General features: G+C 37.9%; 1 protein-coding gene across 3 annotated transcripts in view; it reads right to left on the bottom strand.

The window, feature by feature from the left end:
* The window catches only part of LOC125660929 (disintegrin and metalloproteinase domain-containing protein 10-like), a 61,980-nt gene that overhangs the window by 22,719 nt on the left and 22,378 nt on the right, over nt 1–16,883 (bottom strand). For all 3 annotated transcript variants that reach the window (XM_048892753.2, XM_048892751.2, XM_048892752.2), the window contains exons 8-15: nt 16,593–16,788; nt 16,088–16,260; nt 13,351–13,549; nt 11,782–11,956; nt 6,209–6,310; nt 5,045–5,129; nt 3,884–4,016; nt 537–668 (exon numbers count right to left, since the gene is read on the bottom strand). In XM_048892753.2, the coding sequence (XP_048748710.2) occupies nt 537–668; nt 3,884–4,016; nt 5,045–5,129; nt 6,209–6,310; nt 11,782–11,956; nt 13,351–13,549; nt 16,088–16,260; nt 16,593–16,788 (1,195 nt within the window). The remainder of the gene's footprint in view (nt 1–536; nt 669–3,883; nt 4,017–5,044; nt 5,130–6,208; nt 6,311–11,781; nt 11,957–13,350; nt 13,550–16,087; nt 16,261–16,592; nt 16,789–16,883) is intronic.

Below are 16,883 nucleotides of genomic sequence, written 5' to 3'. Positions count from 1 at the left end.
CCCCCACCCCCCAGAATAAAGTCCTTACTTGCTGGTAGCTTTACCTCCCCCACCCCCACCGCATACAAAGTCCTTACCTGCTAGTAGCCCCCCCCCCCCCCCCTCCATCGAGTACAGAGTCCTAAGCTGCAAGTAGCTATACACACCACACCCCACACACCCCAGTACAGAGTCCTTGCCTGCTGGTAGCTTTAACCCCCCCCCCCCCCCCCCCAACAGTACAAAGTCCTTACCTGATAGTAACTTTAACACCCAGTACAGAGTCCTTACCTGCTGGTAGCTTTAACCCCCCTACCCCCAGTACAGAGTCAATATCCTTACCTGCCGGTAGCTTTGCACCCCCCCACCCCCCTCCAGTACAGAGTCCTTACCTGCTGGTAGCTTTAACCCCCCTACCCCCAGTACAGAGTCAATATCCTTACCTGCCGGTAGCTTTGCACCCCCCCCCCCCACCCCCCTCCAGTACAGAGTCCTTACCTGCTGGTAGATTTAACCAACCCCCCCCCCCCCCCCCCCCCCCAGTACAGAGTCCGTACCTGCTGGTAGCTTTAACCCTCCAGTGGACCCTTTTAGGCGGTTTACTTCATCCAACAACTTTTTAAATTCCGGGGGGAAGACGCCGTTGTCCTTGGAATAAGAGGCGTAGCACGCTGTGAAATTTATCCTCCCTGAGACAGAAGAAATGACAACAGTTAGCATTTGTTTTGAAAAATAAGTGGAATTGTAAAAATTATATATATCATAATTTTACATCATTCAGTAAATCATACAATATAGATGCAGTTACAAATCAATTGTGAAAGCAGACATGTGGCTGTAAAACATTTCAACATTTCGCGATCACTGATGTGGAACTACAATGGATTTTCAGTTTATAATCCGACATGTTTTACATACATTGTAAATCAAGGAAATGCGGAATAAATCACTACACTAATACATGTCTATCTTCAGTTTATAATCCGACATGTTTTACATACATTGTAAATCAAGGAAATGCGGAATAAAACACTACACTAAAACATGTCTATCTTCAGTTTATAATCCCACATGTTTTACATACATTGTAAATCAAGGAAATGCGGAATAAATCACTCCACAAAAACATGTCTATCTTCAGTTTATAATCCGAAATGCTTTACATACATTGTAAATCAAGGAAATGCGAAATAAATCACTACACAAAAACATGTTTATCTTCAGTTTATAATCCGACATGTTTTACATATATTGTAAATCAAGGAAATGCGGAATAAATCACAACACAAAAACATGTTTATCTTCTGTTTATAATCCGACATGTTTTACATACATTGTAAATCAAGGAAATGCGGAATAAATCACTACACAAAAACATGTTTATCTTCTGTTTATAATCCGACATGTTTTACATATATTGTAAATCAAGGAAATGCGGAATAAATCACTACACAAAAACATGTTTATCTTCTGTTTATAATCCGACATGTTTTACATACATTGTAAATCAAGGAAATGCGGAATAAATCACTACACAAAAACATGGTTATCTTCTGTTTATAATCCGACATGTTTTACATACATTGTAAATCAAGGAAATGCGGAATAAATCACTACACAAAAACATGTTTATCTTCAGTTTATAATCCGACATGTTTTACATATATTGTAAATCAAGGAAATGCGGAATAAATCACTACACAAAAACATGTTTATCTTCAGTTTATAATCTGACATGTTTTACATACATTGTAAATCAAGGAAATGCGGAATAAATCACTACACAAAAACATGGTTATCTTCTGTTTATAATCCGACATGTTTTACATACATTGTAAATCAAGGAAATGCGGAATAAATCACTACACTAAAACATGTCTATCTTCAGTTTATAATCTGACATGTTTTACATACATTGTAAATCAAGGAAATGCGGAATAAATCACTACACTAAAACATGTCTATCTTCAGTTTATAATCCCACATGTTTTACATACATTGTAAATCAAGGAAATGCGGAATAAATCACTACACAAAAACATGTCTATCTTCAGTTTATAATCCGACATGTTTTACATACATTGTAAATCAAGGAAAGCCGGAATAAATCACTACACAAAAACATGTTTATCTTCAGTTTATAATCCGACATGTTTTACATATATTGTAAATCAAGGAAAGCCGGAATAAATCACTACACAAAAAAATGTCTATCTTCAGTTTATAATCCGACATGTTTTACATACATTGTAAATCAAGGAAAGCCGGAATAAATCACTACACAAAAACATGTTTATCTTCAGTTTATAATCCGACATGTTTTACATATATTATTGTAAATCAAGGAAATGCGGAATAAATCACTACACAAAAACATGTTTATCTTCAGTTTATAATCCGACATGTTTTACATATATTGTAAATCAAGGAAATGCGGAATAAATCACTACACAAAAACATGTCTATCTTCAGTTTATAATCCGACTTGTTTTACATACATTGTAAATCAAGGAAAGGCGGAATAAATCACTACACAAAAACATGTTTATCTTCAGTTTATAATCCGACATGTTTTACATACATAATCCCAAAATAACGGTGAAACGAATGATGGCATGAACAACCTAGACTGAATTACCAAAAGAATTAAACAAAACTTATATAATAAACTATCAGTCTGAAAAATCAATAAAATTATACGAAAATAAAGTAATAAATAAACTAAACACGAACCTGTCTGAAAATTCATTACAATCAAACGGGAAAAATTGCATTATCATCATATTCCTAGCCTACACACACTCAGGTTAAAAATCAAAGTACTGATAGTACTGAAAATCGCTAGCCTACACACTGGTTAAAAAAAATTAAAGGTAATGTAATCATTACTTCCTACAGACAATATTACACATCTCTATCTGTCTACAATGAGACCCCCCTGTATAACAATTACTTACTACAGACAATATTACACATCTCTATCTGTCTACAATGAGACCCCCCTGTCTTACAATCATTCACTACAGACAAGATTACACACCTCTATCTGTCTACAATGAGGTCCCTCTGTATAACAATTACTTACTACAGACAAAATTATACACCTCTATCTGTCTACAATGAGGTCCCTCTGTATAACAATTACTTACTACAGACAAAATTATACACCTCTATCTGTCTACAATCAGGTCCCCCTGTATAACAATTACTTACTACAGACAAGATTACACACCTCTGTCTACAATGAGGTCCCCCTGTATAACAATTACTTAATACAGACAAGATTACATCTCTATCTGTCTACAATGAGGTCCCCCTGTATTACAATTACTTACTACAGACAATATTACACATCTCTATCTGTCTACAATGAGACTCCCCTGTATAACAATTACTTCCCACAGACAATATTACACACCTCTACCTGTCTACAATGAGGTCCCCCTGTATAACAATTACTTAATACAGACAAGATTACATCTCTATCTGTCTACAATGAGGTCCCCCTGTATTACAATTACTTACTACAGACAATATTACACATCTCTATCTGTCTACAATGAGACCCCCCTGTATAACAATTACTTCCCACAGACAATATTACACACCTCTACCTGTCTACAATGAGGTCCCCCTGTATAACAATTACCTACTACAGACAATATTACACACCTCTATCTGTCTACAATGAGGTCCCCCTGTATAACAATTACTTCCTACAGACAATATTACACACTTCTGTCTACAATGAGATCCTCCTGTATAACAATTACTTACTACAGACAAGATTACACACCTCTATCTGTCTACAATGAGGTCCCCCTGTATAACAATTACTTACTGCAGGCTAGATTATACACCTCTATCTGTCTACAATGAGGCCCCCTCTCTTACAATTACTTACTGCAGGCTAGATTACACAACTCCTCTTTCTGGGCCACAGTGAGGTCCCCTGACTTAGTGATGAAGCATTCCTCCCATTCCCTCCTGTTACCATTAGAACTATTGATTGCCAGGCACAGGGAACCAGTACAGAACTGTAATAGATAACAATGCATGACACACACAGGGAACCAGTACAGAACTGTAAAAAGAGAGACAGAGACCTTATTGGTCACCTGAGTACTTGTAAAACAAGAGGTACTGTGAGTAATGCTCACTAAGAATACCCCCCGCTTACCCCAATCTCCCAAAGGGTGTTGGTAATAGGTACAAACTACCTCTTTTCTGAGTGTAAAAAACAAATGGCATGACAAACCGAACCATATTGCTACTTCGATGTCCAGTGCGCTAGACCTTTGACCTTTTGACCCCAAAATCGATAGGGAACATCTTCATCCCATGGGTAGTCCATATGTATGATATGGTGACGGTAGGTGGAAAGGATAATGCTTTAGAGTCCGGAAACCATTGCGTCTACAGACGGACGGACGGACGGACGGACAGACAGCCAGATGGACAACCCGATTCCAGTATACCCCCCCCCCCCCCCCCACCCCCCCACAACTTGTTGCGGGGGGTATAAAAAGTATCACTACTCCCAAGGGCTAGGAAATCTAGAAAAATAATTTCCTGTTCTGAATATCTAAGCAAAATTCTAATACTTACCCCCTCTAGACACACTCGTCTGATCAATACTTACCCCCCTAGACACACTCGTCTGTGATTATTACTTACCCCCTCTAGACACACTCGTCTGTGATTAATACTTACCCCCTATAGACACACTCGTCTGATCAATACTTACCCCCTCTAGACACACTTGTCTGTGATTATTACTTACCCCCTCTAGACACACTCGTCTGATCAATACTTACCCCCTCTAGACACACTCGTCTGTGATTAATACTTACCCCCTATAGACACACTCGTCTGTGATTATTACTTACCCCCTCTAGACACACTTGTCTGATCAATACTTACCCCCTCTAGACACACTCGTCTGTGATTAATACTTACCCCCTCTAGACACACTCATCTGTGATTAATACTTACCCCCTCTAGACACACTCGTCTGATCAATACTTGCCCCCTCTAGACCCACTTGTCTGTGATTATTACTTACCCCGTCTAGACACACTTGGCTGTGGTCGTTGCAGATCTTGAGGTCCGGCTCCTTCACGGAATCTGGACACTGTGCAGTGATCCCAGTGCAGAAGAATTAAGGTCAATAATCTCAGAAAAATCTCTTCCACTCCTTATGTATTATATAGACAAGATCCTAATTCTTCAAACATTAGCTTCATCTTAATGCAACGTTTCCAGACTGGGAACTGTTCCAAGTATTTGAATGCAACGTTAAATCAAGCTTCTACAAGACCATAAATCAATGGATTCTCAGGCCCCGCTACATTCGTTGTGAAGGTATTGCATGAAATCTTTTTTTTCTTAATTTACATTTGTTTATTCATGTAAATGAGGGAACTCTTTCGTTAAAGATATTTAAGTGAAACTTTTAGAAGATGTGAAGATTGTAAGTATCTTTTATTCAAATAATTAGTGAATGCAAACTCAAATGATATGCGTTTATGAATAGTAGAATAAATTTGTCATGTGTGAAGCTTTTTTTTTTATATGAAAATAAAAATTCCATATTTCGTTGCTTATTCTATATAAACATGTACATGAGAAAGGAAAGGTAACTCACACTACAGTCAACATAAAAAAGAAAGATAACTCATGCTAAAGCCCAGTGAAAAAAAAAATACCTGCCAGCATCATCAGAATTTGAAACTGAGCAGCTTTCAAGTTTTTTCTTTCTCATTGTGGCCTTGAGCAATGATTTAATGACATTTCATGACTCATTGCTACGTCATAATCAAACTTTACTGAGACATCCACACACCAGTTCACGACCCGTCATCACGTTATAATCATAACTTTACTGAGATATCCACACACCAGTTCACGACCCATCGTTACGTCATAATCATAACTTTACTGAGATATCCACACACCAGTTCACGACCCGTTGTTACGTCATAATCATAACTTTACTGAGATATCCACACACCAGTTCACGACCCGTCGTTACGTCATAATCATAACTTTACTGAGACATCCACACACCAGCTCACGACCTATTGTCACGTCATAATCATAACTTTACTGAGATATACACACACTACAACCGTGGACAGACAGGCTGGTCAGTATGCTACTAAAAATCCCCCCCGGTCGGGCCACTGCATATTGATAATATCACAGATATGAGAAATTATTAGGATATTTGCAAAGTTGCGCCTTCATGCAGTCAGTTTCAGCTCGACATTTCAGGGCTTGGTTCTGAACAAAACTACAGGTGGCGCTGCAGCAGGGTCCCTGTGTCGGACTGTAAACGAAAAAATAACTAGTTATTGTAATTGTAAATGAGACAAGAGGCCCATGGGCCATATCGCTCACCTGAGTCACCTTGGCCCATATCTCAAGACTTTCCATATATATTTGCATGAAAAACCTTAGTCCCTATTATGGCCCAAACTACCCTTTGCAAACTTGAATCTACACTATGTCAGAAAGCTTTCATGTAAATGTCAACTTCTTTAGCCCAATGGTTCTTGAGAAGAAGATTTTTAAAGCTTTTTCCTATATTTGTATGTAAAACTTTGACCCCCCCCCCCCCCCCCCCCCCCCACTTGTGACCCCATCCTACCCCCCGGCGGCCATGATTTGAACAAACTTGAATTTGCACTATGTCAGAAAGTTTTCTTGTAAATATCAGCTTTTCTGACTCAGTGGTTATTGAGAAAAAGATTTTAACTATATATTTGTATGTAAAACTTTGATCCCCCTTGTGGCCCCATCCTACCCCCGGGGGCCATGATTTGAACAAACTTGAATCTGCACTATGTCAGAAAGTTTTCATGTAAAAATCAGCTTTTCTGACTCAGTGGTTCTTGAGAAGAAGATTTTTAAAGATTTTTCCTATATATTTGTATGTAAAACTTTGATCCCCTATTGTGGCCCCATCCAACCCCAGAGGCCCATGATTTGAACAATCTTGATCTGCATTATGTAAGGAAGCTTTCATGTAAATCTCAGCTTTTCTGGCTTAGTGGTTCTTGAGAAGAAGATTTTTAAAGTTTTTCCCTATATATTTGTATGTAAAACTTTGATCCCCTATTGTGGCCCCATCCTACCACCGGGGGCCATGATTTGAACAAACTTGAATCTGCAATATGTCAGGAAGCTTTCAGCTCTTCTGGCCCAGTGGTTCTTGAGAAGAAGATTTTTAAATGACCCCACCCTATTTTTGCATTTTTGTGATTATCTCCCCTTAGAAAGAGACATGGCCCTTCATTTGAACAAACTTGAAAGCCCTTCGCCCAAGGATGCTTTAGGTCATGTTTGGTTGAAATTGGCCCAGTGGTTCATGAGAAGAAAATGAAGATGTGAAAAGTTTACAGACAGATGGACAGACAGACGGACGCCGGACAAAATGTGATCAGAAAAGCTCACTTGAGTCTTCGGCTCAGGTGAGCTAAAAACAACTCGTTAATGTAACTGTAAACAAGAAAACAAGAGTCTAGTTATTGTACCAGACAAACACTTCATAAATAAATACACTATAAATACAACCGCCGCAGTGGTCTACAGGTTAGAGCGTCCGCCCCGCATGCGGGAGGCCAGGGTTCAAATCCCGGCCGCGACACCTAAGTCGTTAAAACAGGGAGTGACAGTTCCATCGCCAAACGCTCGGCATCAGGTGTGAATGTCACGGGTCCTTGGAGATGACCTTAAAAACGGATGCCCCGTGTCACAGTAGGAGTGGCACGCTAAAGAACCCTCACTGCTCAAAGGCCTTAAGTGCCGAGCAAAGGCCTAAATGAAGCCCTTCACCTGCCTTAGTGATGTCTTCATATGAGTGAAAAATTTTTGAGAGAGACATCAAGCAAGATACAATCAATCAATCACTACAATACAAGAGGCCCACGGGCCTTAACGGTCACCCGAGTATCATAGCTCATATTTGCATTTAGGTCTCAATATGGAGTCCTTTCTGCACATGGTTATGATCTTTCAAAATATGAACACAATTCCTTTTCATTTACAGAAGAATGAAAAATAGAAGTTTGAAACATAACAAGAGGTCCATGGGCCACATCGCTCACCTGAGTCACCTTGGCCCATATCTCAAGACTTTCCATATATATTTGCATGTAAAACCTTGGTCCCTATTATGGCCCAAACTACCCTTTGCAAACTTGAATCTACACTATGTCAGAAAGCTTTCATGTAAATGTCAACTTCTTTGGCCCAATGGTTCTTTTAAAGCTTTTTTCTATATTTGTATGTAAAACTTTGACCCCCACCCCCACTTGTGGCCCCATCCTACCCCCCGGGGACCATGATTTGAACAAACTTGAATCTGCACTATGTCAGAAAGTTTTCTTATAAATATCAGCTTTTCTGACTCAGTGGTTATTGAGAAAAAGATTTTAACTATATATTTGTATGTAAAACTTTGATCCCCTATTGTGGCCCCATCCTAACCCCGGAGCCCATGATTTGAAGAAACTTGAATCTGCACTATGTCAGAAAGTTTTCATGTAAAAATCAGCTTTTCTGGCTCAGTGGTTCTTGAGAAGAAGATTTTTCCTATATATTTGTATGTAAAACTTTGATTCCCTATTGTGGCCCCATCCAACCCCCGGAGCCCATGATTTGAACAAACTTGAATCTGCATAATGTCAGGAAGCTTTCATGTAAATCTCAGCTTTTCTGGCTAAGTGGTTCTTGAGAAGAAGATTTTTAAAGTTTTTCCCTATATATTTGTGTGTAAAACTTTGATCCCCCCCCCCCTTGGGGCCCCATCTTATCCCCGGGGGCCATGATTTGAACAAACTTGAATCTGCACTATGTCAGAAAGTTTTCATGTAAAAATCAGCTTTTCTGGTTTAGTGGTTCTTGAGAAGATTTTTAAAGATTTTTCCTATATATTTGTATGTAAAACTTTGATCCCCTATTGTGGCCCCATCCAACCCTAGGGGCCCATGATTTGAACAAACTTGAATTTGCATTATGTCAGGAAGCTTTCATGTAAATCTCAGCTTTTCTGGCTTAGTGGTTCTTGAGAAGAAGATTTTTAAAGTTTTTCCCTATATATTTGTATGTAAAACTTTGATCCCCCCTTGTGGCCCCATCCTACCACCGGGGGCCATGATTTGAACAAACTTGAATCTGCAATATGTCAGGAAGCTTTCAGGTAAATTTCAGCTCTTCTGGCCCAGTGGTTCTTGAGAAGAAGATTTTTAAATGACCCCACCCTATTTTTGCATTTTTGTGATTATCTCCCCTTTGAAACGGACATGGCCCTTCATTTGAACAAACTTGAAAACCCTTCACCCAAGGATGCTTTTGGCCAAGTTAGGTTGAAATTGGCCCAGTGATTCTGGAGAAGAAGTCGAAAATGTGAAAAGTTTACAGAGAGACGGACAGACGGACGCCGGACAAAATGTGATCAGAATAGCTCACTTGAACCTTTGGTTCAGGTGAGCTAAAAATCATTTTGACCCCCCCCCCCCCGTCAATAAGACCCCGACCCATAAATTTCACAACTTAAGAAGAGGACACTATGGGCATCATGACCCAGGGTTCTCATTAAATTTAGAAGTAGCAGATGAAATTAGAAAAATTTATCTCCCATGACTGTGAAAGTAAACAAAAAACTAATTTTTAGACAGTTTTATTTTGTGGCGATATTGACCTTGATGTAGGAGCCATGAATTTCACAATTTAGTAGAGAGTTTCATGAACATCACTATAATCATGCATTTAGTATTTCTCATATATATATATGGCAGTAGGGGAGATTTTCTGTTATCTAATACAAATTTATTATATAGACATATTGGATCCCATAGAATCCAGGTTAAAATAGGTCCTCAGTACCCCTTGCTTATCATAAGAGGCGACTAAATGGGGAAGGTCCTTCGGAAGAGACCATGAAAACAGAGGACCTGTGTTACAGCAGGTGTGGCACAATATATAAAGGTCCCTCCCTGCTCAAAAGGCATAAATGCCGAGCATAGGTCAAACTTATGCAGCCCTTCACCGGAGCCTTTACCAGCAATGGTGACGTCTCCATACGAGTGAAATATTCTCGAGAGGGACGTTAAATAATATACAATCAATGTAGCCATATTGGCCCCGCCCTGTGGCTTGAACCCTGACGTAGTAGCCATGGATTTCAAAATTTTGGTAGAGGCCCCCTTGCTCATCAAATGCATGTACTTAGTTGGTCTGTTAGATGCCCAGTATCAGAGATTGATTGATTGATTGATGTTTTTCTGCCACACTCAACAATTTTTCAGTTATCTGGTGGCGCCCAGTTTTTATTGGTGGAAGAGAGAACCCAGATACAATGTACCTGCGAAGAGACCACCGACCTTCCGAAAGAAAACAGGGAAACTTTAACACTTAACCCCCCCCCCCCATATCAGACGATTTTTAAACAATTCATACAAAGTCAATATGTGACCAATGAAGTCCCACTCTAACATCACAACCCCTGAGCCTCGGATCAAGAATTCAAAGATTGGGAAGAGGCATTAAATGCTTCCTCATTATATAACCATGTACTTGGTTTGTCTGCTAGATGCTAAGGAGTAGAGAAGTTTTCAGAGATTATATCAAGTTTTTACAGTTTTTACCCAAAATTCATGGCCCCTTGGGGTAGTGATCATGAATTCCACAATTTAAGTTCCCCTCCAGATGCTACACACTGAAATTGGCCAAGTAGTTTAAGAAATGAAGCTGAAAATGTTCAAATCTTACTGCACAACGGACAACAGCGGACGAAAATGTTCAAATCTTACTGCACAACGGACAACAGTGGACGAAAATGTTCAAATCTTACTGCACAACGGACAACAGTGGACAAAAATGTTCAAATCTTACTGCACAACGGACAACAGTGGACGAAAATGTTCAAATCTTACTGCACAACAGACAACAGTGGATGAAAATGTTCAAATCTTACTGCACAACGGACAACAGCGGACAAAAATGTTCAAATCTTACTGCACAATGGACAACAACGGATGAAAATGTTCAAATCACTGCACAACGGACAACAACGGATGAAAATGGATAGCAATAGGTGTGATTCAGGTGTCCTAAAAATGTTATTGATAACAAGAGAACCAGTTTATCACAGGTGTCCTAAAAATGTTATTGATAACAATGAGAACCAGTTTATCACAGGTGAATCATGAAATAAATTCATCATAAATAAAAGTTGGCTTCCAGTATAAAATCTATGTGCTCTGTAGACATTGCAGGCTAGGACCAGGCAGGGTTTTTTTAGGGTCTGTAGGGGCCCGAAATAAGGCCCCATTCCCAATTCTAAAAAGCAGGTATATTTCCCAATTTTTGCTTTGAAATTCCCAAGCAATGAAAACAAATCAAGCAGGGTAGCCTAATCATTCATAAATCTTCTTTACAGGCCCACAGATAACAATTTTTTTTTACTTCAAATTTCTTAAGTAAACCTAATTTTCTGACCTCTGCTTATTTGAATTAGGTAAACTTTATCCAAATTGAAAGTCAGAAGGAGCCCAATTATACCTTAAAGCACTCTGAATTGGGTTTTTCCCTATTTCTTTGTATGAAACATTTTCCCCCAATTTCAAGCAAATGTCGCTATTTTTCCCCAATTGGAAAAGCCCTGGCCCTTGAAATCAAGACCTTAAAAAAAACTGTCAGGGTTAACGTTATAGACAGACCAAAAAAACAAAGTCCCCCACATCTTCAATGTCCGTGGCGTAAATTCTTGGATCCACCTCTGTCAACATTGCTTACCTGCACTCGTACTTCTGGTTCGTGCTCGGGTTTATTTTCCGCGTGCATCCGTTCGTATTCTGATTTCCTGTCAGTCGTGGATTACAACAGATATCGTTACAATCTTCCAGGTAGCCGCAGTCGCACTCTTCATCACCTTCCACGATTCCGTTACCGCAGAACGCCATATTAGACTCTGTAGAATAAACCACAAACAATATATATATATACGTGTGCTGATCTACCACAAACAATACATATATACGTGTGCTGATCTACCACAAACAATACATATATACGTGTGCTGATCTACCACAAACAATATATATATACGTGTGCTGATCTACCACAAACAATACATATATACGTGTGCTGATCTACCACAAACAATACATATATACGTGTGCTGATCTACCACAAACAATATATATATACGTGTGCTGATCTACCACAAACAATATACATATACGTGTGCTGATCTACCACAAACAATATACATATACGTGTGCTGATCTACCACAAATACATATATACGTGTGCTGATCTACCACAAACAATATATATATATACGTGTGCTGATCTACCACAAACAATACATATATATACGTGTGCTGATCTACCACAAACAATACATATATATACGTGTGCTGATCTACCACAAACAATATATATATACATGTGCTGATCTACCACAAACAATATATATATATATGTGTGCTGATCTACCACAAACAATATATATATATATGTGTGCTGATCTACCACAAACAATATATATATACGTGTGCTGATCTACCACAAACAATACATATATACGTGTGCTGATCTACCACAAACAATACATATATACGTGTGCTGATCTACCACAAACAATACATATATATACGTGTGCTGATCTACCACAAACAATACATATATATACGTGTGCTGATCTACCACAAACAATACATATATATACGTGTGCTGATCTACCACAAACAATACATATATATACGTGTGCTGATCTACCACAAACAATATATATATATATACGTGTGCTGATCTACCACAAATATATATATACGTGTGCTGATCTACCACAAACAATACATATATATACGTGTGCTGATCTACCACAAACAATATATATATATACGTGTGCTGATCTACCACAAATATATATATACGTGTGCTGATCTACCACAAACAATACATATATACGTGTGCTGATCTACCACAAACAATATATACGTGCGCTGATCTACCACAAATTACTGTTTAGAATTACTATTAGAAAGATCCACCACAAATAATTATAGATATTGTGTACTGTCAATAGGAGTGAAGCAGTCAACCTCTCTACTTACGTGTGAAGCAGCTGACCTTGCCGTTGACCTTTGTACTTACGAGTGAAGCAGTTGACCTTCCCGTTGACCATTGTACTTATGTGTGAAGCCGTTGACCTTTGTACTTACGAGTGAAGCAGTTGACCTTGCAGTTGATCTTTGTACTTATGTGTGAAGCCGTTGACCTTTGTACTTACGAATGAAGCAGTTGACCTTGCAGTTGATCTTTGTACTTATGTGTGAAGCCGTTGAACTTTGTACTTACGAGTGAAGCAGTTGACCTTGCCGTTGCGACTGTTGGAGACAGCGTCTATGACATAAGTGATGTTGTCTTTGCTACAGGGCGAGAAGTCATCGTTATTCGCCAGGTTTCCCTGGGTGGCGCTTGCAAACATGATGTAGTTCCCGTTATTCGAACCTGAGCTTCCTGTCCCGTACGGAGCACATTCCTGGCCGTCGTCATGCTGATGAAGATAAACAGTCCGAAGTCTGACTTTGTCTATTGATTGTGAAGTTTCACAGAACAGCAAAGATCGTATTAATGATAAATATTGTAAGAATATATATTGTAATTATGATAAATATTGTAAGAATAAATATTGTAATTATGATGAATATTGTAACAAATATTGTAATAATGATAAATATTGTAAGAATAAATATTGTAATAATGATGAATATTGTAAGAATAAATATCGTAATAATGATAAATATCGTAAGAATAAATATTGTAATAATAATAAATACTGTGAGAATAAATATTGTAAGAATAAATATTGTAATAATGATAAATACTGTAAAAATAAATATTGTAATAATGATAACAAGAACACTGCTAAGCGGAGCATCCCCTCGCGAATACAAGTAAAGCAACTCTCATACTTTTCAACATTCTGCACTCTGTGTAAACCGGCCAATTTCTTTGGAACACAGCCGGTTTACAGATTATACTGTATAGCTATTTAATATTGATTAAAATTCAGATACCTCTATTATCATTTGGTGGTGGTGGTGGGGGGGGGCATAATTAACATGGCATTTGTAATAAACCTATCAAGGTGCATATCATTTTGGGGTAGGGGTGGGGGTGGGGGGGGTGGATATGTGATTGTGCAGTTTCCCTTATTCTTCCTATTCTATATATTCATATATAGGTTTTTGTTAAATATATATAGCTATTTATTACTGATTAAAATTCAGATACCTCTAACATCATTAGGTGGTGGGGTGGGATAATTAATATGGCATTTTTAATAAACCTATCAAGGTGCATATTATCTTTGGGGGGGGGGGGGGGGGCATATACATACGTGGTTGGGCAGTTTCCCTTATTCCTAGCAGAAACATATCACGTATGCACTAAATTTCAGTAATTTACTTACCTGATATACCTCACAGTTGTTGTATGCAGAATGCATGAACTCAGAAAATTCCCACGGAAGCAATATTTTTTCGTTATGTAAAAAGACAATATACCAGTGTTGACAGGTCGACGAAGCTTGTGAAATATTTTTAGAGCTTTCAAAAATTACGTACGCCTCAAGAATTAATTCAGAAATTAATTCTGTAAACAGACACGTGTGGTAATCTGAATTAATTCTGTATTGTAAACACGTGGGGTAATCTGGTAATGAAACCGCGACGTTCATCAAATTATTTTAATTACTCAGCATCAGAGATGGCGCTTTTAATTCCTACAGACTGTCTTTGCGCACGCCAACGTGCACTAATATGACAATGCACAAATACAAACTTACCTGCAGCAGACGTAAGTTGTCTTGTTTTCTTTTAACTGGTTCCCTGTTAATTGGTGCAACCGAAGCGACCAGAATCCAATCTCTACTCAGAGTTATTGTTCCTTACACTCACTTACACCTCTGTTAACGTCTCAAAATAAGCAATGTTATTCCACATGTAAATCCACTTTTTTACAGCTAATAAAACTAAGAACTATTTTAAAAATATCTGGAAAATGTAGGACAAGCAACTATTTGCAGATTTTTTTCCATTACTATATACCAATGTATAGGCCTGGTGCAATAGAACTACCCAATATCCACGTTTCAACCCTAATCAATGCTTCTTGTGTCACAAAAAGACTTGACATCTGCTCAATATTTATTTATTTACGTATATTTTTCTAACTGTAGTCAAAACCATACGTCATTTAAGCACACGTGCCATTTTACAAAAATCTTGTAAAACCCTTGAGACGTTGACAGAGGTGTAAGTGAGAGCAAGGAACGACAACTCTGGGTAGAGATTGGACCAGAATCGTAACTTGACAGGGTACCAGTTTGAATTAACCGGAAGTGAGTATTGTCAACTCGTACATAAAATTTCACAGTTTTTAAGTAGTAAAGACGCGATATTTTAAGAAATATTTCACCGATTAACTTGAAAATGAATAGGGTTCGTCTTGTTACAATGCCACATATGTATGCGAAGGCTGAGAATCGTTAGTGCAAAGGTTCTCTTTAAATCTTACCCACAAGCTATAATGGACACACACACACACAGACACACGCACAGTAGCGATGCTATATCCCCTCCGCAACTAGTTGCGCGAGGGGATAAATATTGTAAGAATATTGTAATAATGATAAATATTGTAATAATAATATTGTAATAATGATAAATATTGTAAGAATAACTATTGTAATATTGATAAATATTGTAAAAAAAAATATTGTAATAATGATAAATATTGTAAGAATAAATATTCTAATAATGATAAATATTGTAAAAAATAAATATTGTAATAATGATAAATATTGTAAGAATAAAGATTGTAATAATGATAAATATTGTAAGAATAAATATTGTAATAATGATAAATATTGTAAGAATAAAGATTGTACAAATGATAAATATTGTAATACTGATCAATATTGTAATACTGATATATATATCATAATAATGATAAAGATTGTAATGATAATATATTTTGTAATAATCATAAAGACTGTAATAATAAAGGGAGGGTTTATAATAAAACTCACAGGTGATCCAAAGTTGTGTCCGACTTCGTGAGCGAAGGTGAGCTGCGAGACGCGCGGAGCCACGCGTTTGTTGTAGTTGATGATCGTCACGATCCCAGTGTTCAGGCTTTTCTTCACTTGTTGGTTCCCCTCGGTGTACGATTTAAACTTCTCACATATGCCCCCTGCTGATGCTGCAAGTGCAGATGAAATTGATTGCATGATTGAAATATTCATCACCATCTATAACTATCAGACCAGTGATGTGAAAATTATCCTCGTACATACGTTATAATCAAAGTACTGAAAGTGTACACATTATAAATATATGAAGTATCTCTACATTCATCCCCATATACATGCTTTAATTACATGAAGTATCATCACATTTTCTTTGGAATTCAGAACATGCTGAACAAACAAAAAAACTTTATAGAGCTGTTAAACTCATCCAGAATTCAAAATTTTATTTTATAAGGAATAATTTTCTATGTTTGTGAAATATTGTGAATTATCGTAAACAAACCTGATGGAGATCCAACCCAGGCAAGCCCCAAGGTACCGTGGGAAAAATCACGATAGGTGAAAATGTAGGCCAGACAAAATGCGTCATGATTGGTCAGCGAGTTCAGGTTCAGGAAATTACTGACGTCAATGTTCGGCTGACAGAAGGCAGTCTTCTTAAGAACATTCGAGCAGTTCTCCGTCTGGTCAGTCATTATCTGAAGAAGAAAAAAATCTGTCTTCATCAACTGGGGGTAGACTAGCTAGAAATATCTGGTTGGTGGATTGTATATTGTTTCATATTCCGCTTGAG

This window comes from Ostrea edulis, chromosome 8 (assembly GCF_947568905.1).
Source record: "Ostrea edulis chromosome 8, xbOstEdul1.1, whole genome shotgun sequence".
Classification (NCBI taxonomy): Eukaryota; Metazoa; Mollusca; class Bivalvia; order Ostreida; family Ostreidae; genus Ostrea; species Ostrea edulis.
This window is presented reverse-complemented; position numbering and strand designations above follow the sequence as displayed.